General features: G+C 52.0%; 6 protein-coding genes across 9 annotated transcripts; 3 read left to right on the forward strand and 3 right to left on the reverse strand.

Moving 5' to 3' along the window:
• Nucleotides 1–142: 142 nt before the first annotated feature.
• PV05_09176 (uncharacterized protein) lies at nucleotides 143–5964 on the reverse strand. Its single transcript, XM_013458751.1, has 2 exons — nucleotides 795–5964; nucleotides 143–747 (listed from the first exon to the last, which is right to left on the reverse strand). The coding sequence occupies exons 1-2, from the start codon at nucleotides 5527–5529 to the stop codon at nucleotides 494–496; spliced, it is 4989 nt and encodes a 1662-aa protein (XP_013314205.1). The 5' UTR covers nucleotides 5530–5964; the 3' UTR covers nucleotides 143–493.
• Nucleotides 5965–6762: 798 nt separating this feature from the next.
• Nucleotides 6763–10572, reverse strand: PV05_09177. 4 transcript variants are annotated; one of them, XM_013458754.1, is made up of 4 exons: nucleotides 10195–10572; nucleotides 8983–10098; nucleotides 7699–8928; nucleotides 6763–7638 (listed from the first exon to the last, which is right to left on the reverse strand). In XM_013458754.1, the coding sequence occupies exons 3-4, from the start codon at nucleotides 8606–8608 to the stop codon at nucleotides 6944–6946; spliced, it is 1605 nt and encodes a 534-aa protein (XP_013314208.1). In that variant the 5' UTR covers nucleotides 8609–8928; nucleotides 8983–10098; nucleotides 10195–10572; the 3' UTR covers nucleotides 6763–6943. The 4 variants fall into 4 exon arrangements, with proteins under 4 accessions (XP_013314208.1, XP_013314207.1, XP_013314209.1 ...); XM_013458753.1 differs by having other exon boundaries at nucleotides 7699–10098; XM_013458755.1 differs by having other exon boundaries at nucleotides 6763–10098.
• A 348-nt stretch (nucleotides 10573–10920) lies between these two features.
• PV05_09178 (uncharacterized protein) lies at nucleotides 10921–13234 on the forward strand. The gene is made up of 3 exons (XM_013458756.1): nucleotides 10921–11634; nucleotides 11683–12130; nucleotides 12182–13234. The coding sequence occupies exons 1-3, from the start codon at nucleotides 11138–11140 to the stop codon at nucleotides 13010–13012; spliced, it is 1776 nt and encodes a 591-aa protein (XP_013314210.1). The 5' UTR covers nucleotides 10921–11137; the 3' UTR covers nucleotides 13013–13234.
• Nucleotides 13235–13321: 87 nt separating this feature from the next.
• PV05_09179 (uncharacterized protein) lies at nucleotides 13322–16504 on the forward strand. The gene is made up of 3 exons (XM_013458757.1): nucleotides 13322–15644; nucleotides 15693–15933; nucleotides 15995–16504. Exons 1-3 carry the CDS (start codon nucleotides 13767–13769, stop codon nucleotides 16186–16188), a joined length of 2313 nt encoding a protein of 770 aa, XP_013314211.1. The 5' UTR covers nucleotides 13322–13766; the 3' UTR covers nucleotides 16189–16504.
• A 26-nt stretch (nucleotides 16505–16530) lies between these two features.
• Nucleotides 16531–19074, reverse strand: PV05_09180 (uncharacterized protein). The gene has a single exon (XM_013458758.1). It carries the CDS (start codon nucleotides 18939–18941, stop codon nucleotides 16608–16610), a length of 2334 nt encoding a protein of 777 aa, XP_013314212.1. The 5' UTR covers nucleotides 18942–19074; the 3' UTR covers nucleotides 16531–16607.
• Nucleotides 19075–19277: 203 nt separating this feature from the next.
• Nucleotides 19278–21221, forward strand: PV05_09181 (uncharacterized protein). Its single transcript, XM_013458759.1, has one exon. The coding sequence runs from the start codon at nucleotides 19324–19326 to the stop codon at nucleotides 20611–20613; it is 1290 nt and encodes a 429-aa protein (XP_013314213.1). The 5' UTR covers nucleotides 19278–19323; the 3' UTR covers nucleotides 20614–21221.
• The last annotated feature ends 16 nt before the right edge of the window (nucleotides 21222–21237 follow it).

Below are 21237 nucleotides of genomic sequence, written 5' to 3' on the forward strand. Positions count from 1 at the left end.
TAGGGACCACAGAGCCTTGCTCATGCTTGTTCTACTCTAGGACGGGCCTTGCTGACTGACCATCACCCATCCCTGACAAGCATCCCTCTCGTTCGACTTGTGCACATGTACTCGCACGTTTCAGACGAGACAGCAATAGTTGTTTGGACTTGAATCTTCATATTCAGGTAAATATATCCGTTCGTTAACCAAGATTACGATTTTATAATACCCAACGTCATGCAGCCCTATTATGATGCAGTGTATCTCCAATATCATATCCGTCAATACCAGGGCTGAGCGGGATTACCTCTTCCGGCATTCGTAATCCAAAGTAAAACTCCAAATCGGAGTCTGGTCAGTTGGGTAGCTCGCCACTGACAACGCCATCGCTGAATCGCTCAGAATTGATAAGCCGTGAGATTTGGCCGCCAGGTATCCGTCCACAACAGGACGAATTTGTGTGTTCCAGCAAAGCAAAGCCACCTCCATTAGCCATATCCAGTACATCCCTCTATGGCTCTAACGCTTTGCTCGTGCTTCGGATTCGGTCATCACCTAAGGCGGCCAACCAGAGACACCTTTCGATGACACCTTGCACCGGTTCAAAGTTGTATTGCGAGCTCGCATCAATTAATCTCAAAAGTCCTTTGACAATGACTGCAGTAGTTCGATATCGCTCAAAGTTAATCAAAGACTCTGATCCACGTCCGCCAGGGATGTGGGAAGGTTTTTGGGCATTATAGGTCAAGTCATGCACATATAGACCTGGAAGTTGTCAGTATGGTCGGATGACCTGTAAGCTGTAGACTCACCAATGAAAGGAACACAGCCATCACTGAGATCAGCTGATTCCATCTCCAAACGAAGATCATGAAAGTTGCGGATGGGTTGAACGAGCGCCTCCATGTGCTTGAGTAACGACTTGTCGGGTCCAGATACCATGTCCCAGGTCCGTGACAGCCGTGTGCAGTCCGTCGAGGTAAGAGCGATAGTGAGTTGCAACATGGTAGCGTAATTGTGCAATCTTCGTGCATGGGCTGCGACGTGGATGTATTTCGTGATGACTCGTGCGCGTTCGTGGAGGTCCTGGGTCAGAACGATCTCGGACAAGGCCCATTTGACAACAAGGTTGAAGCGGGTGATCACCAGATCTATACCTCTGATAGTGCCCTTTGCGAGACATTCAACCCAATCCAGAACCTCGGCAGCCTTATTGTCCCATCTCATCTCCACCAGATCGGACCACTCGACTTCACATAGAGCTGATTTCTCGACCAAGGTCATTTGCTGTGCAAGCAGTTGCGAATCGCATGCGAGGACGAAGGGAAGGTGGGCCGGACCAGCCGGCAAACGCGGTATTGGTTGAGATGAAGAAGCAGCAGCTTGCGGAGGCTGGCGGTTGACAGAAGGTTGAACGTTGTTCGTCTGCATATTACTAGTCTGAGGAAGCGGATCTGATGTTCTAGCAGGAGGTTCTGGAACATTCAGATTGACCACCGAAGCGTATGTCAATGGATGAGCAGGTATCTCGAGTCCAGAGATGGCCGTCCCAGGTGCGGCGAGCATGGGCGAAATCGAGCGACCTGCAACCTCCGCGTAGTTGATGATGTCCACCGAGATTTCCGAGGAAAGATCAGACAGATTTTCATCTTCATCCAGCAGAAAAGAGCGGTTGCTCTCATTGCCCGTTCCAGGCCTGGGAATGCTATGTCGGGCCTTGCTGGCACTTGGTGGAGGCCCTTTAGGCAGATGAAACAACTGAGGAGGATCTTGTGGAAAATATCCAGGCGCAATTGGCGGAGGTCTGTGCCTCTCGTCGACTCGGAAAGGTATTGTGGTGCTTTCATGAGCCGTCTCCCGCTTCAACAACGGCAGGGAACCGTGGGAATCCTCCGAGTCGACAACGGATTCGGTCGGCAGTCCATAGATCGAAGATCTTCGAGAATTGGAGGGCTTGTGTTCGACAGCCTTGAGTTTTGCGGTTGTCAACTCCTCCCGAGACTCATCGGAAGCCACTTCATCAACCGTCTCACGAACTTGCCGCTCGAAAAATCGATGGTTGGCTGCGGTGCTTGCCCGAACTGGCTCTTCAAGGTCCAGCTGAGATCTCGTGGTGAGATCTGGGAGAGATCTCCGCCTCCCTGCCATATCGAGAGGATGGTGCTCGATAGGAGGCGACTTCTTCTCGTATCTGCCTTCCAACTTCATCAGCGTAGCTTCAAGGCCTCCGTCATCATCGTCCGGTATAGCTGAGAAACCGGCCACTGCTGCTTCGAAGGAAGGACGGAGATGTTGTGACGAATGTGTGTTGATCATTGAGATTGTCCTTTTGCGTGGTGGTCCTCCCTCCGAAGCACGGCGAGTCTGTGTTTTCATGATAAGTAGCGATTCATGAGGAGAACCAGAGATGACACTAGCTGTGTCAATAGAAGCATGGTGAATCGTATGATCAAGCTGCTGCACATTCTCAACGCGTCGCAAGTCTCCTCCTGGACGTCTCCTTAATGTATGCGCTGGAAACTTGCTTTCCGAGGTAGATCCTGATTCCTCGGGATATTCACCTTCATCGCAGCTCGCGTCGGCAATGGCTTCCTGTGTATCGGTATCTTCTGTCAAGGGTCGAGGGATGTCAAGTGATCCAGTCCCCTCGCGCACGGTTCCGGAACTAGCAGTGGTGGGAGAGAGGGGGCGTTTGTCCCGTGTCATCTGCTCAAGGCCGTCCTCAGCAGGTTCGGGTACAATTCGTGCACTCGTCAGTTGTTCCAAGGTGTCGTTACTTCCGTGGGCTAAGCCCAATTGGTCTCCAAGAAGATTGGAGCTCCGCTGGGTTGCCACAGCATCAATACTGCCATCACGCTTGGGGGCATCCTGACCAAGAGGGACATTCAGGGGCGACGGTATCAATCTCGGATCATGAGAACTTGATCCGGTACTCTCTGCCTGCAGAGCGCCAGTCATTGCGGGGACATCAAGTCCAGTATCATCGACGATCAAGATAGAACCACTCTGGGCAGTTGCATGACTGTACATCCGCTGTCTCTCGGTTTCAGGAATGTCGGTTGCTTCAAAAGGGGCGTGTTTGCCGAGCAAGGCACTATAATGGACTTGATGTTTGGTCGGAAATTTCGTCTCGTAGTTTTGACAAACTGCGGCGCACAACAAGTCGATGCGAACTTCGCCTTTCCTCGCCATTAGAGGTCCAGATTTATTTCGTAGTTCGTCGTGTGATTTAGAGACATTCAGAGGCAAAGGTGATTTGTGACTTCGTATTGGCACATCTGTGGCAGATTGTGATACTGTTACCATGGTCGAGTCGCCATGCCCTTGCTTGCTTCCCAACACCTTCCGTAAAGAGCCAAAGATGTTCCTTCCAATGGGTTGCGTGACGGACAGACTCCCTGGCTCCCTCCTCGGAGTTTCTTTGGAACCTGCAGGCCGGGTACTGTCCAGTGACTGTGTCGAGTTCGACGGCACTAGCTGTACAAATGGACCGCTAGGGCTATATAAGAGCCCTCGGATGATGTCGCCATCCTCAGCAAGGAATGCCGGGGTTTCAGGTTCCGTTTTACGGGGAGTATGCTCACGATTACTATCGATGGAGCTTGCTCCCCTCTTGTGACCTAGAGGCTTCGGCGCGAGAGTCGTCTGAGTGACCACTTGTAGATTAGAAGGAGCATTCTTGCGCCTTAGTTGAACGGAAACTGGATGCGGCCCTCGGGACACCGAATCACGATCAGGCCCCAGACGCAGGAGATTTCTGTTTGGAAAGCATGAGCTTGGCTGAAAACTCCCGTCGCTCATCAGAGAACTTGCGAGTGGGTCCGAGGGCTGGCTATGCTGCGGTTGTTGTACGACGGCTTCGGCCTCAAACCAGCTGTGCGACGGTCCCCGCAAGACCTCAGTTTGTGGTGATTCTGGTCTCGGATGCACAATGCGAGGAGGTCCGATCTGAGGAGTACGCGCGCTTTCGGTTTCGTCGAGGCCCCCAGGCTGGATTTCATTCTCTTGATCACCATCCAAGTCGAAATCTTCGGGGTCCCAACAGAGCGAACAACGGCCATTCCAACAGCGCTTGAGATCGCGCAGGAGTTTGAGATCGCTAAGCCCATTCTCCGGACTGGCTTTGACATCGGCGTGGAGTTTGTTGACTTCGTGGCAGAACCGTTCTCGAAGTCGACGGTCGGCATAAAAATCATCCATAAAATAGTTCAGGATCCAGTGTCGAAGAGCGGCAAACGTCCGAACCCGGATGATTCGCCCATCATCTTCCAGCCGAGCAATAGCCCACCGCAGTCGTGCCATCAGAAGATCCAAGACAGTATACGTGGACATGTACGATCGGAATGTCAAGAAGAAATCCGACACCAGCTCATAGTCCATGAACGAATCGGACGAGATCTGTGCAATGATGCGGGCCGGAGTAGCAGCTGTTATCTCTCTCACATTCTGGCAATATCGAACAACAGAAGGGTCGTCATATACCTGAGTCAATTCATCGAATACCTCGGGCTGTATTGAAGTGGCTGAGGTGGAAGTCGTTCCCGACGTCGAATTAGAGGACGTCGTTATTTGCGATTTTGTACGAGTGTGAGTGTCGCCTCGAGTGGTTTTCGCGGGATCAATCTTCGCAAAGGCTTTCAAACTGGACATCGGAGGAGCTCCGAAATAATTTTCAGCCTGGAAGTTTGCTGGAGTGGGGGTTGCCTCGGACGGAGTGACAGACCCAAGGGTATAAGAAGATCCGCGCAGCATGGGAGTTCCATGGGAACTGAAACGGAAAGTGCCGATCCGATAATGTGGAATTGGGATTTCCAGCGTTGGCAAAGCTTCCTTCTCTTCAGTCTCCTCACGAGCGGTCTTGGGTCTTGAGGCCTCGGGACGATGAATCACAATTCTGACCGTTTTAGACTTTGACGCAGAATTCGACGGACGACGTTCTCCCAGGGTCGAGAAGGACTGTGATCGACCATGGGTGGGTATTGCTATCCTGCCATCGGCTCGTCCGACTCGTTTGGGAGAAGCAGATCGTGTCAACGAAGAGACGGACGGGTTTGAGAGAGACTGTGTGCCGGATACAAGCTGGGCGGCATGCCCGAGCGCAGCGGGAGCAGTAGTGGGCAAGGTGATGGGAGAGACGACGGCGCGTGGATGACGTTGTTGAGCCGAAGGCTTGAGATACAAGATGCCACCGGTCCCGACATTGCCAACGGTGAAATTGCGACCTGATCTTGTATCGGGAATGGTTTCCAGTGGCTTTGTTTTCTTGGATGATCTGGTCGAACGCTGTCTCAAGACCTCGGTACTGTTCTTGACTCGTCTCAGAGAACCAGTTCTCTTCTTTCCACTGACACTCGGCGCAGAGTTATTCCTAAGATGTCTGCGCGACAGCTCCGAGGTGGGAGTCTTGGTGGCCTTTCTCGGACTGGAGCCATGGTGTGAGGCTGAGGGAACGGTCGTGGCGCGGGTGGTGCCTGTTATGTGACTTGCGAGGGCCGGATCGAGAGATATCAGTGAAGAGCGCGTGCTGAGGGACGATTCGGCGACCATGACGGTCGAGAATCAAGATAGGTATATAGGGTGGTTGTCCGCAACCATGGTCACGCGTGGGACGACCGAGAATGAACGACGGTCGCGTAGGAGTGCTTCATGGCATCGCAGAAGGCTGCATAGCAGGAATCGATACAATCTCCGGTGGACTCGACAGGATAGAATCGTGGGATCGTGGCGCGGGCAAATGGGACTTTATGCGACGCGACCAACAGCGCAGGTAGATTGCGTGGATGGTGGATGCGCAACTGTCGGACAAGGCCGGACTTTGGAGCGCAACAATAGTAGATTCTTGATTTTGGTAGCGAACGCTTCAGAAAGAACGTGAGAGTTTGGAAGGAACCGAGAAAATGTTCAGCAAAGAGTATGTGGACGCAGGTGGTCGGATGTGAGAGAGAGTGTGGGTGGAAGCACTGGTATTGGAGGGAGGATGCTAATGGCAGTTGTGAAAGAAGGAAAAGACCAAGCTGCAAGCTGCAACAAATGGCAGGAATGGTGGTGACGGATTGGTCGAGAGGCAGGAACCGAAGTGAACCGACAGAAGAGGCTACAGGCATTGACAGGGCTGGTGATAGGCATCAACCACCGAGACTAAGAGCTTCCACGCGAGAATGGGGGCCCCGTAGTGCCTAGCTGCTGGTCTTGATAGGCGCGGATGGATGTGAGTCGTATGCTGACTTTGACTGGGCCTTCTCCAGAGTATCCAGAAGAACCTGGAATCCTGGGTATCCTCCCGCTTGGGACGGTCACCAGCGTCACCAGGCTCACTAGGCCACTAGGCTCACTGCAGAGAGCTACGAGTACCCGTAGGCACATGATGGCACCTAACTCGTAAGTGACTGACAGGGGTTAGTGCAATACTTTGCAGGACTTTCGCCTCACTTTGCCGAGTCTCAGAAGAAATTAACACGACGACAAGGTGCATGATTTTGTTCACACCCGATCAATTTGAAGTCTTTGTATCAGAAAGCGAGGATGTACAGGTCTTTTACGTGCTTCACATGGCCTGATCGAGTGTCACGCCAGCGTCCGAAAAGCAAGGGATTTGTGTTCAGCTATTATGTACGAGTACTATCACAGTACGGTGGTATTTGTGGCATACTGCATTTCTACTCGTGCATCACTGTAGCCAATCGTCCCTCTCATCACTCCTCTGCAGACTGGCTGACAACAAGACTCTAGGCCGCAACGAGAAAATCACCCACATAAAGACACCCATAAGGACTGAAATGCCTCGGATCAACATCCTAATTCCAACTACTCCAATGTCATCACCTGCCAACTGTCAAATCTAGAGTCTCGGCTCCCCACATCGTCACAGATATTGACACTTCCGAAGCTCTCAAATGGCCAAAGCATCCACATACATCATTCCAGCCCTCTATTTTCCGTAACGACAATGCCAGAAGAAATATCATAGCAATTCTAGTTGAGAGGTCAACGCCCTTAGGTGTGAGCTGAGTTTGTTGCTGCTCTCCTCGCCGTCGTCGCCATCTTCAGGTCCATCCCTGTCGTCGCCTGAATCTCGATCATCGTTGCCTTGATCATCGTCTTCATCAGCGTCTTCATCCCGAACCTCGTCTTCTTCCGGACCTGCCATGGCGCATTCTCCATCGGAACTTGCGGAGCTTTCATCCCATTCGACACGTCTCGAAGGGAAGAACTGTGGCATCTGCAGCCGTTCTTCAACAGTCCATCCTTCTAGCCATGCGATGGTTTCGCGCTCCCAGAAATGTTCCTGAAGGTGCTCCTCCCAGTCCTCGATCGGTATATCCCTTCTCATCCGATGTCGGAGGAAGTGATCTCTCCAGATCTCTTCGTGTGAGGCGTCGGCGTCAGCGTGGTAGCAGACGTCTACAGCGCGGATCGGAAAGTATGGGAATATTTCCTGTATGCGCCCGCTGCTTGTCCTGCAAACCGGACAGTCATTGTCGTAGTAGTGGTATCTATCCCAGTACTCGACGACACACCAGGCATGCATTCGATGCGGACAATTGCGCAGCTCCATTAGGAAGTCGTCTACTTGATAACGCTCCTGGCAGATGACGCACAGGTCCTCTTGATTGATGTGGTGGGAGGGGATTGGATGTACGCTGAAGATCTTGCTGGCTAAAGGCGTTGTCAGCGTGGTAAATCTCAGGAACTTATCGATGATGCTTGCCGGGATACCTTCTGGACCTTCGCTGTCCGTAACGAGGTAGAGCTTTTTCCAGAGTCTGCCGTGCCCCCAGTCAACCAGGTATCGATGCGCGAAGATGCCCCGAATCCTGATGGAATATTTTCTCATGCAGTGCTTCAGGTCCGTAATCCTGTCGACAACCAATCGGCGGTTGTAGTTCAGGCTCCTCCCATTTGCAGACTCTCGATCGAGGACTCTGACTCGCTTCTCGATTTTGATGTCGCAGATGTGATCTTCTGCGTACTCCTTTTCAAAGTCGCATTCCGCGAAGAGCAACTCCATCAAAAGTCTCGTCATGGGAGGGAATCTCATGACCGCCTGCTCGACAAATTTGGAGACCCGTTCTGCATCGGCAAATTGGCCTTTGCCGAATCGGTATGCGGCAACAAGCATATCGAGGCATTCATCGACGGATCGCTGGAATTGGACAAGCCACTGGAACTCGGATCGTAGCTGATATTCGCCACTGACTCGTTCCAGCTCATACTCCTTTCCTTTCATCGGGCCTTCGTGGAGTGTATCAACCAGGTTATAATAGGCCTCCAGACCACCAGAGGGATGTTGGAGATTTGGTAAGTGCAGCAATCCGAGAAGAACCACGCGATTGTGGAACATGTGGGAGAGCGCCTTGTCGCCTGTTATGGTTGGAGTGAGCTGTCCACCTGGCAAGACGACTCCCGTCGGTAATTCTGGTTGACGTTTATCTGCAAATCGAATTAGCCGGTCAACATACCTTCTTCCCTCTAGCAATTCCTTGCATCGTTCATAAGCCGGTTCATTTCCTCCACAAGAGGCTTGCTCTTGAAGCCACTTCTCGTCGTCCTCCTTATCTCGCGAAATGTAGTAGGAATTGATGGACAAGAACTTCGGCAGGGCCGGAAAAAGGTGATCAGCATTCATGCTGGCGGGCAAGAGCAACGTATGGCTTGACAAGCTGGACGTGGAAGTCGGGTTGCGCTATCGCTCACAGGTGTCGCTCCAAGCTCTTGATGATCATCATATTTCCGACTCAGCACCTGTTGCACCTTAAGTATGCGAATCGGCATGATTGCCTTGCTCATGGCGGAGTGTAGCGCCTGACACGACAAAGCCGTCAAAGTCACCACCGCCTGCGACAACAAACGAAGCAGCCTCCTTTCTTGCGATCCACGCTGCCTCAGTTGTCGTTCTCACTACAGGCAAACGCTCTACCAACCGCTGGTTGGCGCTTTGTGAATGATCTGCAGTCATTGTTTATGTTCGAGTCGACGACCTCAAGGACTTAGCGCACTAACCATGGTCCGCTTTACACTACTTGCAGTATGAAGTTGAAACTTGAGCTCCTTTTTCAAGTCCTATTCGCTATGCGAGTGCACCATTTCCAGGTTCACAGCCGTGGCAAAGGGCGTCAGCAGTGTCGGAGGCAAGGCTGCCCCCCAGAAGCTTCCCTCAGACGAGTAGCCAGTCCATTTATGGGGTATATATATATATAAAGCAATGACCCGCATTTTGAGTTGGTCAGGTCTGGCTGACCACGATATGTCGTCTGCCTTGACCTGGCTGGGTTTGCAGAGAGTGAAGCAATTTCGTAAGTTCCGTTCACGTTGAGTTCGAGAGAGATGGCATCGCTTTGTAACGGCGTGCGCGACCCTCCTTATTTTGTTCTTTATGCCCCATTCAAGTGCTTCTGATCGTCTTTGTACGTGTCTTCAAAGCGCTTTGTCGATGGCCGGAACAGGAGGGGGTGCTTTGTTCGCAACTCACTTCTGTCTTTGGCTCCATGAAAGCATCATGCTAAGGTACAAACACAGTGGAAGTAACAAAAGAGTCCGGGGAAAGGCTGCATATCGTTGCGCTTTTGCGGTGATTGCAGAACCGGCGCACCACAAATGCATAGTGCACGAAACCCTTAGTCTGTAACTCGACCAGAGCAAAAAAAAAGCCATCCAACGAGACTCGAACCTTCGACTTTGCGCGCTAAAAAGGTGGCGCGGGTGGGAAGGGTTTCAGTACCCCAAGGGAACGTAACTCGATGATGTTATCAGGAAAGTGCCTGTAACACCGCGTCGTACGCCATACTCGTCCGGAAGACGCGAGCGCAATGGCGTCGATCGGCCTCCACGGCTAAAGAGCGAGTAAAAAGCTCTTGACCATAGGCTGGTCGCCGACGTCAAGGAACAGATAGAGTGGCGGTGTCTGCGGTGGGTGCATGATATGGAATAAAGAGTATCGTGGCGCTTAATCGTAAGATGGCCGCCGTTGTTAAGAAGTAGTTAACATCGCGATATAGCGCCTGATAGCAAACGTATAGTCCAGAGGAGGTGATGAAAGCGCCCAAAAACAGGCTGCCTAGTGCTGGATCAAGGATAGACACAGACACGTCTCAGTACACTGTGAACATCCTCAACGCCCTGTCACTATGTCAGCAGGCCTCCTCGACGCAAGTCAGGCACATTTGTCGCCAAGAGATGACCTGCTGAAGGCAGTTAAAAGAAGGTCGCACTCACAAGATAATCCTCATCAGAACCATCATCACCTGCCTGCAAACAAGCAGCAATCATGGCGGCGGCAGACGATGACCACTCTGCTTTCGAAGTCCGCATTGTCGGCAATACTACCAACACCACTCCTCGTGCCATTCTCGGAGGCCGGCGACGAGGACGGTCGAGATGGAAGATGTCGTGCCGAATGTCGAGGGAGGAGGCTGAACCATAATGGATCTTGCGAGATGTTGAGGTCCGATGAAACAAGCATTGGGTGCCAAGAGCATGAAAGAGGCCGAGTTTTTATTGCCTCAGGAGCAGAGTTTTTCCCTTCCGATAGCCAAACTGTCTCGTTGTTTACCTTATTGCCCACTTTCCTCGCTGTTTACTGCCATCACGACGATTCTTCAGGTCGCATCGTGTGCTTGATCAACGTAACCTCATTATCCTGATATACGCCTTCAGTCTACGGTGACTCCACCTGGACAATTTCGCACACATGATGGAGAAGATGATCCCTGCACGGAGCCTTCCATCTCGCCAGCCTGACGGCAGCGGACCTCGGTGGTGTGCTATTGGTCTGACACCAACGTTGCCACCTGTGACCTTGTTCCCATCGTCGTTCGCTCTCCACAAACAGACCGACATATTGTCAAGGGCAAGTGGATATGCCGATGGTAAGCATTGAACCCCTGTCTTTTCCTGCGTCCAGAAGCTTTCTGCGTGATTTCCATCAGCAAATTTTTCCTCAGCCTCGTCAATTCTACCAATAAACTCCACTCCACAAGTGGCCGCTTACAATACTGTTCGTTGATTGGCATGGTTACACTTCGCAGCTCGCCGAAAAGCTCGTGTTGCCCCGTCCGTTGATGGCCCTTATAACCTGGAAGTTGCCATGGTGTCGCGTGCACATTTCCTCGATGAGCGTTTTCACTTCCACCTCCCATCCTGGTAAAATATACTCACCATGGCCGACCCAAGCATCATGAAGGAGAAAGATGTCGAGTCGGATCCAGGGAGATCGAGCTATTCGGCAAACCATGGCAAGATTGAGTTCCCCAGGGCACCTACTACTTGGGGCCGCTTCGTCGACAGTTTCAAGAGAAATCCAAATGCCCGCATGACCACAAAAGCCATCGATGCCGATGGCAACCTCCTCAAAGATCAGCCTCCCGCTGAGCCAGCTTTGCAGATGGTCTTGAAGGGACGACATCTTCAGATGATAGCGATTGGAGGTTCCATTGGTACGGGCTTGTTTGTTGGTTCTGGATCTGCTCTGGCCACTGGTGGTCCTGCCTCATTGATACTCGCATACGGTCTGATCGGTATAATGTTGTTTTGTGTTGTCCAAGCGCTGGGCGAATTGGCTGTGGCTTTTCCTGTGGCCGGAGCATTCTCCGTCTATGCTAGTCGCTTCGTGGACCCGGCTTGGGGCTTTGCAATGGGCTGGAATTATGCCCTTCAGTAAGTCCTGTCATCCGAGGAAAATGTGTCGGGTACTGACTCTCGTAGGTGGATGGTTACACTCCCTCTCGAAATTGTGGCCGCATCCCTCACCCTTCAGTTTTGGTCTGGCAGCCAAGGCGTCAATAGCGCCGCGTGGGTCACAATTTTCCTTGTAGCTATCATTATCATCAACTTCTTTGGCGTCCGAGGCTACGGTGAGGTCGAGTTCGTCTTGTCCATCGTCAAGGTCATTGCAGTCATCGGGTTCTGTATTCTCGGAATTATCATCGACACCGGCGGCGTTCCCAGAGACGACCGAGGCTATATCGGAGCTCGTTACTGGCAGGAACCTGGTGCGTTCAACGCTGGATTTAAAGGACTCTGCTCGGTCTTTGTGACAGCCGCCTTCTCATTCTCAGGCACGGAGCTCGTCGGTCTGGCCGCAGCTGAAACTGAAAATCCGCGCCTGACCTTGCCGACTGCTGTCAAGCAGGTCTTCTGGCGAATTGCATTGGTAAGCTCTACATCCTTCGTCTCTTGTATGGCATCGCTAACTTCACGATAGTTCTATATGGTCTCACTTACCATTGTCGGCGTTCTCGTGCCATACAACGATCCCGCCCTTCTCAATGGCACCAGCTCAGCCGATGCCAATGCTTCACCCTTCGTTATCGCCGTCCGAAATGCCGGTATCCAGGCAGTACCCTCCATCATGAACGTCGTCATTCTCCTCGCGGTTCTGTCCGTTGGGAATTCCTCAGTCTATGGCTCGAGCAGAACCCTAGCCGCCCTGGCAGACATGGGCCAGGCACCAAAAATTCTCGGCTATATCGACCGATCGGGTCGCCCACTCGTTGCCATTATCGTATCTTCATCTCTCGGATTCCTCTGCTACATCTGCGCAGCGGGTCCGGACACTACTGCTGAAGCTTTCAACTGGATGATAGCTATCAGCGGGCTTGCAGCGATTTTTACATGGGGCACTATTTGCCTCTGCCATATACGGTTCCGAAAGGCCTGGCGTCTTGCTGGCCACACCCTCGACGAGCTGGCCTTCAAGTCCCAGGCTACTGTCTATGGGTCATGGCTCGGGTTGATCATGAACTGCTTGATTCTGGTCGCACAATTCTGGACTGGCTTCGCTCCTGTCGGGTACGGCGAGATGACGGCTTCAGAGCGTGTCAAGGGGTTCTTCGAGTATTATTTGGCGGCACCCATCGTAATCGTGATGTACGTCGGATACAAAATCGTACGCAGAACCAAGATTCGGAAGATTCATGAAATCGATATCACAAGTGGAAGACGGGAGATGAATCTGGCGGAGATCCTGGAAGAAGAGCGCAAGGTTCAGGCTACCTGGCCCTGGTACAAGAAGGTTTGGAAGACAATTTGCTGAGTGGTCGTGTCGAGACTCAGCATATTGTACACTGGATTGGGTGTACCCTACAAAAAGTGCTTTCCTTCGTTGTACAATGAGGACGATACTACTTCCTAATAGCCTGTCGGCGAGGCAGGAGAAGAAAAATGGCATATGTCTGACATAACACATTCCGTTATAATGTATGGACGAGGCCGATGCCCAATGCCCTGTCAGGCTACCGGTTTTTATCACACCAGGCTTCAGTCCCAAGAAATTGTTCTTGGCCTCGGTCGTGCTCATTGCCGAGCTCTTCCAAGTTCTCTGTGGTTTCTTTCATTCCAATCGTAGCTGGCTCCGCCTCCGCCGATTGCACTGATCCTCATCGCCTTGATCAGATGCTACAGGTCCTGCTCGTTCCTGGGATTTTGTGTTCACGGTTGTTGCGATCGGATGTGATGGATTTCAGGACCAGAATGGGTCATCCACCCCATTCCGTACATGATACTCTGTACAACACCGTGATGCAAGGACAAAGCAAAGAATTACACACTATCTCAGGCTTCTCAGTTGTGCTTAGCTCTTTCAAAAGTGGCTGACAAAGGCGAAACATCTATCACTTCACAATGGCAGCAAACAAGAGTGAAGATGGTGGCAGTGGACTTCACAGTGACCTGGTCAACCTCATTTCACCCTTAAATCATTTCTTCTTCAAATCACTTCTTGAATTTCTGTAAACTCTCCTTTCATTCTTACCCAAAATTCTCTCAATCTCTGTACTCTTGCCGCAAATATGGGCGACGCAAGCGAGATCAAACAGCCGCAGGTTGAACTCCAGACTTCCGAGCACGAGGAACTCCTCAATCTCATTGATACTTTGCGATCTCACGGCATCAGTCAGTACATTGACCTCCCTCAGCTGATTGTGTGCGGTGATCAGAGCTCTGGAAAGTCGAGCGTGCTTGAAGCTATCTCTGGACTGCGCTTTCCCACAAAGGACAACCTATGCACCAGATTCGCCACGGAACTGATCCTCAGACGGGGCCCTTCCACCAAGGTCACCATCACAATCCATCCAGATGATGAACGTTCAGAGCAAGAATCAGAGAAACTGTCACAATTCGAGTCCCCGTCCGATTCCCTCGATGACTTCGCAGACATTGTTAAATCGGCCGAGCGGGCCATGGGCTTGGACAATTCCGCCAAAGTCTTTTCGAAAGATGTTCTCAGAGTCGAGCTATGTGGCGCAAATCAGCCTAATCTGACTCTTGTTGACCTTCCGGGCATCTTCTGGGCTGGAGATAAATCACAATCCGATGATGACGCTCAACTTGTACAGTCTATGGTCAAGTCATACATGGAAAAGAGCAGGAGCATTATACTGGCGGTCATTTCGGCCAAGAGTGACCTTGCGATGCAGGTCATCACCAAGTTGGCAAGAGAAATCGACCCGGCCGGCCTGCGGACCCTTGGCATCATCACCAAACCCGATCTACTCCATGAAGGCTCGGACAGCGAGGCAAACTTTGTGAAACTGGCCAAAAATGAGAACATTGCCTTCAAACTTGGCTGGCATGTTCTCAAAAACCGAGACTATGATACCAAAGATACTAGCAGAGCTGAACGAGACGATTCTGAGCGCAACTTCTTTTCGGGCCGGGTGTGGTCGTCCGCACTTCCCAAGAGCCAACTCGGAGTCAATAACCTTCGACCACGCCTGAGTCGCGTTCTACTCGGCCAAATTCTCACGGAACTTCCCAACTTGGTCCGAGACGTCGAGAACGAGCTGCAGTCATGCAAAGACCGTCTGCAGGCTCTTGGAGGTCCGCGTAGCACCATCCTGGAACAACGCACCTATCTGCTCTCTGCCAGTCAGACTTTTGTGGACCTCATGAAAGATGCTGTTGGCGGCAATTACTCAGATGCTTTCTTCGGTAATTCTGACTCCGATGCAGGCTACGATAAGCGTCTCCGCGCAGTTGCTCAATGTATGCTCTCTGATTTTGCGGACCAGATGAGACGCAGAGGTCACGCTCAGAAGATTGTCGAAGAATCAGTGGAGCCAATACCCATATCCAGCAATCCTAAGGTTATCTCCAAAGACGAGTTCTTGGATACCGTCCTTCTCAGAATGCGCCGTAGCCGAGGATGCGAGTTACCTGGTCTTTTCAACCCTGCCATTGTTGGTGACCTTTTCTTTGAGCAGTCGAAACCATGGCACCACATACTCAACGATACCGAAGAGAAGCTTGTTTCTGCCGCAAAGACAGCAACAGCAACTGTGATCGAACACGCTTGTGACTCTACGACGGCGGATGCAGTCATGCGACATATCGTTCGGCCTAACATGGAAACGATATTGCTCAAGTTGCATGAGAAGGTTGAAGAAGTCCTTAGACCGCACACACGAGGTCATCCGATCACTTTCAACCATTACTTCATCGACAATCTTCAGAAGATGCGGCACCAAGAATCCCGACGTGTCATGGCCGGGAAGATCAAACAATTCTTTAGCGCAAATCCTGATGCTGAAGATGAAGTTGATCGGCGCGTTGTCAATGCATCATTCGATTCCTTGGATCTTTTGGACACTCTGCTCACAGAAACTGAAGCGGACATGGAGTTGTTTGCGTGCAAAGAAGCAACCAATGCTATGCAGGCTTATTACAAGGTACGGTACCGCTGAATCGTCATCCTGATCTTGCCCTAACAGGCCCAGGTTGCTATGAAATCCGTCATCGACTCCTTCGGCGTCTACGCTATTGAAGAGTGTCTTCTCAAAGAGCTTCCGAATCTCTTCAAACCTCAGAGCATCATGGCACTCGAAGACGGTCTAGTCACCAGAATCGCTGGCGAATCGGAAGAGTCTCTGATCGAGCGCGAGGATCTCACGAAGAAGCTCAAAGTTCTAGAGAAGACAATGACCACCCTACGTCGCATGAAGGGCTTTAAGGGCTCTGGTGAGCTTTCATCATTACGTCTCCGTATTGTGAAGAAGCTGTCTGACTAACAATCAATTAGGTGCAAAAGTCAAAAACGGAAGCCATCAAGATTCTAAAGCCAACGAATCTGGAGCCGACGATTCTGCGGACGATTCTGCGGACGATTCTGCGGACGATCCTGGGGACGATTCTGGAACCGACGAGTCTGATTCAGAGATGTTGCTGCGATTGTCCCAGCCGAGGTGCAGGACTCGGAGGTCGATGGATGCGTAAGGCCTGAATGAGATAGTTATCATTGTCCTTTCATGCCGAAGCGCCGACGCAAGAGGTTTAAAAAGCATTTGCAGGTGTGAAGAGGATTTGAATAGGTGTGGATGGTGCCCACGAGCGGTTGTATGGAGAGCGTAGTTGGCTATGGGCAGATCGCTTCGCTGGCGCTGATGTGCTCGTCAGCCTTGGAAAATGTGGATTGGGTACTGGGAGACTGGCCATCCGATTGCAATGCAGGCGAAGCTGGTATGTCTACGACTGTTCTCCAAGACGAGGATGTCGATGTCACCTCGAACCCCCGCGAGGGCAGACTTAGCCGGAACGGAAGTACTGTAGAAGACGTTCCCTGCTACAGGCAACAGAGTTCATTGCAAAAGTCGTATCTCATATTCAGGTCGGAGTCTATCATAGAGATGCTGAAATTAGACGATCTCCAAGTCATCCTCGCTCTCATCAGCATGCTTAGCCGTCGTGACGCCTAGACTCTCCCTTCCAGCCTCACGAATGCCCTTCTCTGTGACGAAGCGCGTCTTCTTTACCGGAGACAGACGAACATCTGCCGCCGTCCGTTTCCGTCCATTTCCGTTGCCACGGCCGTTGACCAGTGCACTTGAAGGCGGACCAGCAAGAATATTGGCCGAGCGCTGCGATCCCACGCTAGACTCGGCGTCAGCATTCGCTTGCTGACCGTCGGCTTTGCCTGCAGTACCATCTTTGGCATGTCCCTTGGAGTCCTTGGCTCTAGCATGTAGCTTGAGATACTCGGCGCCTGCACTGCCAAATCCAAACCCCTGCCCGTGTCCGCCACTGCCCAGTTTCTCCGCGATTTCTCGTTCTTTGACCTGCGCGGCAAGGTGCTTTCGGACGCGTTCACCACGGTCCCGAGATAAATTGCCTTCAGGAAGCGATGGTCCTCCGTCGTACAAGCCTCCATGAAGAGCACCACCAGCGGCAGAGGCAGTAGCAGCTCCTCCTCCATTCGACTTGGCGATGTAGAAGTGGTTGCCGGTGTATCTGTCATAACGATGCCCATCGGCAGCCAACAGACCATTTCCCTCGCCCTTGGCGTTGGCGTTGCCAATCTTGTCAAAGATACCGCGTCGTTTTGTCCCACTGAAGCCATTGGTCCCCGTGTTCACGCCCATCCGCTTCGCCCTGGTCTTGTCGAGCTGCGCGTTGAGATGCCACTCACAGATCCCGGTCTTTGACGCGTCGAGCCAGGCACCGCACTCTCGCCCATCTTTCTTCAGCGTCTTGCAGTAACCCAGATCCCTGGCCTGCCCGATCTCAAGGATCGTGTCGTCGCCATTGTTCAGATTGAGGCTGAACGCGCCTGTATCTGTCTTACCCGGCTTAGGCGGCATGATTCCCGGGTTGAGGATCGCTACCAGAGTACCCGGCGCAAGGCGGTGGTACCGTGGCAAGGCTGTACCGAAAAGGTATACGTCGACGGTCCATTTGAGGTCCGTGAGCGTGAAGACCATGAAGCGCCGCTGGTTTTGGGAGCCGTCTTCCCATTGACGTTCCCAGTCGTTCGTCCCGGCGGTGGCAGAGTCCGGTGGTGGCTTTTTCTGGTCCATTGGTGAGGATTTGGATGCAATCACGCCGAAGATGACGTAGTCGACAACGTCGTCGGGAAGGTCGAAGGACGGCGAGGTGATGTTCTTCAGAAGATCAGGGACGCGGTAGATTGTGAAGCGGTCGGTTGCAAGGGTGCGCTTGAGGAAGGAGTGTGGAAGGATGCGTGAGGAAAGGTGTAGACCGGAAAAGCCCTCGAAGAGGGATGCGTCTCCTTGTGCGTGAGAGTGGTCGGAGTTGTCTTGTGAAGGTGGAGACCGTTGGGGGTCTGGCATTGTGCGTTTCTTCTCAAGATAACCATTACCGGTTCCGGCTTCCACTCTGCCTTGGATGATCTCATCGCGGGGGAAAGCTTGTTGGGGGTTGAGGCGGGTTGGGGATCGGGACGGTGCAGGAATAGAGTCTTTGGCGAGAAGACGATATTTCTCGATCTCGGATTCGTCGGTCCCAAAGCCTTTGCTGCGGTGTCTGTTGCGTCGTTGTTCATGTGATTGCTCACGCTCTCGGGCTTCGGCCATGCGTTCACTGAAAGTCTTTCTGCTTTCTGTGGAAACGCCTGATCGTGCTGAGCTGAACACTGAAGATCGAGAAGTTGGTCTGTTGGCGTGCCGGGATGTCTCCTGTTTGTGTCGGCTGCTTCCTCCCGTAGTGTTTGCTCGACGGAGTGAGACATCAGCGGCTCTCACGCCCTTATCGATTCCAAGGAGAACTCGTGAAGGAGATTTGGGCTGTGAAACCGGCTGTGGTCGTCTCGTTGGCGACTTTTGTACTTCGACTCGAGCAGGCTGTGGTATAGCTTCTGGACCAGCAGGAAACGTCTTGGAAGTGGTAGAACCTGGACCATGAGAAGAGCTTGGCCGTGACGAGTCACCTGTGGTTCCAGCCCGGGTCTTATTTTGTTGCAACCTCTTCAACTTTAACTTAGCCTCAATAGCCGCCAGCTTGAGTTGTAACGTCTCTTCGTCTTCTTCGAGGTCTTCTTGCAGGTCGTTCTCCTGCATGGGCAGGTCATGGCCCTTCCGCACAGCTCTCAATCTGTCAACCAGGCTCGGTGTCGTGGGTGATCGTTTCATCGGCGAATGGGAACTGTCCTTGGCTTGGTACTTCTTGCGACCGCTGGGAGAGCTGAGCAGAGCGGCATGAGGTGATCTCGGGGGCCATGGTACATCATGCGACATCTCTGCTGGCTGTCCTGCAGTAGAGAAGGTTGAACGGTGCAAGAGTCCTGCGCCCGCGCAATGGTTCTTGTCCGTGTAAATTCAATATCTTGCTGTGACGGCGAAGATAGATGGTGTCCTTCGACCGCAAAGGCACACGAGTAGGTCGTAAATGCAGACGTTGCTGTTACACTTGAAACACACAAAAAATACAACCGCATGAAGTGGCATTGCGGAGAGACTCCTTCTCCGATTGGCCAGGGAAGACGCGTTCAAGGAGCGCGTTGTCCTTGGCATCAGACTGCGATTTCGATTGAGTACGGAGTCCAAGACAATCTGTTTCCTATCAGCCATACTGTTGCAGAGACGCGGCAGTGTTACGGCATCGTAACCCTCAACCACAATGGCTATCACTCGCTCTGTAACAAGTAGCCCGGTCAAGAAATCCGCGACGAAAGAGTCGAACGACGAGAGCAGGCACTCAAGGGAGCCTTTGAAGCATTTTATCCTTCCTAAAGATACTTCTGATCGCGCGCGATTTGTGTTACTACGGCACCCACGGGACTCGAGTGTACAACGATTTCTCTTCTGCTCTGAAAATGGCCTTTTCCACTTTACGAAGATCAACACACCTTCACCGGACCCGCGAAGTCTGCTCTTCGAAGGTCCGGCATCAAGAGACACGAATGGTGGAGAAACTGGGTCGAAAGACCGACAGCTGACGTTCGAGGATGGGTACATTAGCAAGAGTGCGGAGATGTTCGTGGCGACGCCTTTTGATATGGCTTTCCTACTCATCCCCTTTGTCATACCAGCAAAAGCGCAAACCGCCAAGATGCTCTTTCAGCCACTTGACGACATTCTTGAACAACACATCGAGAACGATAGGCACCTACGATACATCCTGGAGAACGGCCGAAACGTTGTCGAAGAAGCCATGTCCAGATTTTGTGACACGATTGAGGCCGGCGACGAGCAGATGTACAGGCCCAATGAAGAGAAGACTTTAAAAATGATCATGGAAAAGGTCAACGCCGTCATCGAAAAAGGACTGCCTGCGAGCTTGGAAGAGAAATTTGTGACAAGGGCTCTTGAGGCTCCGGTATTGAGTGTGAAGAGAGAAGAGACGATTATCTCGACTAAGTCAGAATCTGCATCATTTGATGACACTGACTCCATCTCCGAGAACCTCGATTCGCAGTCAACTACGGCGAGCTCTGCGCCGTCAGCAGTCTTTTCGGAAGTATCCGTCGCCAGCTCGTTGAGCACTATGGCCCCGGATACGGTATCGCAGACGTTGCTCGACCTTCGTAAGCAAAGCATTATCCTTGACTTCATTCTGGCCTCCAATGTACCAGAAGCTATTGCACAACGACTGCAAGCTCGATTTGCTGGTAAGGATTCGCCCATCGACTTCTCGCCGCTTGAAGAGCACATGAGATCGCTTGCTGTTCTCAGAGCCGAAGCAATGGCATCAAGATCGATTGGCGATTTTAGCCGAAAGCGAGGCCTGGAGGACGACGAAGCAGCAGAGCTGAGGGCCGAGAAGAAACAGAAGCAAGAAGAAGAGCAGCGGAAGACGAAGGTGGGCGAGTCCAGGGGCGTAAGAGACTTGAAGAAGGTCAATGTCTCTGGTATGAAGAAAATGTCCGATTTCTTCACCAAGAAACCTGTTGCGAAAGCAAAGGGTTGAAGGGGATATTAGCGGGTGGACACGGCTGTTAACAAGTGTCAATCCAGATCGAATCCCCGCTCAATCGATTTCCAACAGGAGGAAGACACGAGAATGAATGAATGAGATATGATGCGCATGACATGCCAACAACGTTCCAGCACGTGGTGGATATCTAAGTGCGATTGATAACGCTTGTCAAGATGGTAGCCATGTCTGGCTCGGTCTCTGTCCTTCGAAGGATGTCCTTCAGGTGCTCAATGGACTGGGGAATACGAGTTCAGTTCTGGTACTCTACAGATTGGTGGCAGAAGAGGTCACCGCAAAGCACAGGTCTTCAGCGCTAGCGGATCGAACTTGATGCGAGGACAAACATGAAGAGGCAACGCAGCGCGCATCGAGACAGCGATTACGCGGACGTTTCTCATACGGCTGTCGGGTTCGGACTCAGCTTGAAGAGGGTGTCCGCTTCCAAGGATAACAGGCAGCCTGTGGAGTCCAGGGTATACTTGCTCCAGGCGGCCGGAGCAGGGCGGCATCGGCAAAGCACGCCCAACACAGTAGCTGGGATGCCTCAACCACAGGGTAGGTCAGGTAATTGTGATAACATTACAAACACTGAATGGATCGATGACGACTCATCTT

The sequence above is a fragment of the Exophiala xenobiotica genome (assembly GCF_000835505.1).
Source record: "Exophiala xenobiotica strain CBS 118157 unplaced genomic scaffold supercont1.5, whole genome shotgun sequence".
In the NCBI taxonomy this organism is placed as follows: domain Eukaryota; kingdom Fungi; phylum Ascomycota; class Eurotiomycetes; order Chaetothyriales; family Herpotrichiellaceae; genus Exophiala; species Exophiala xenobiotica.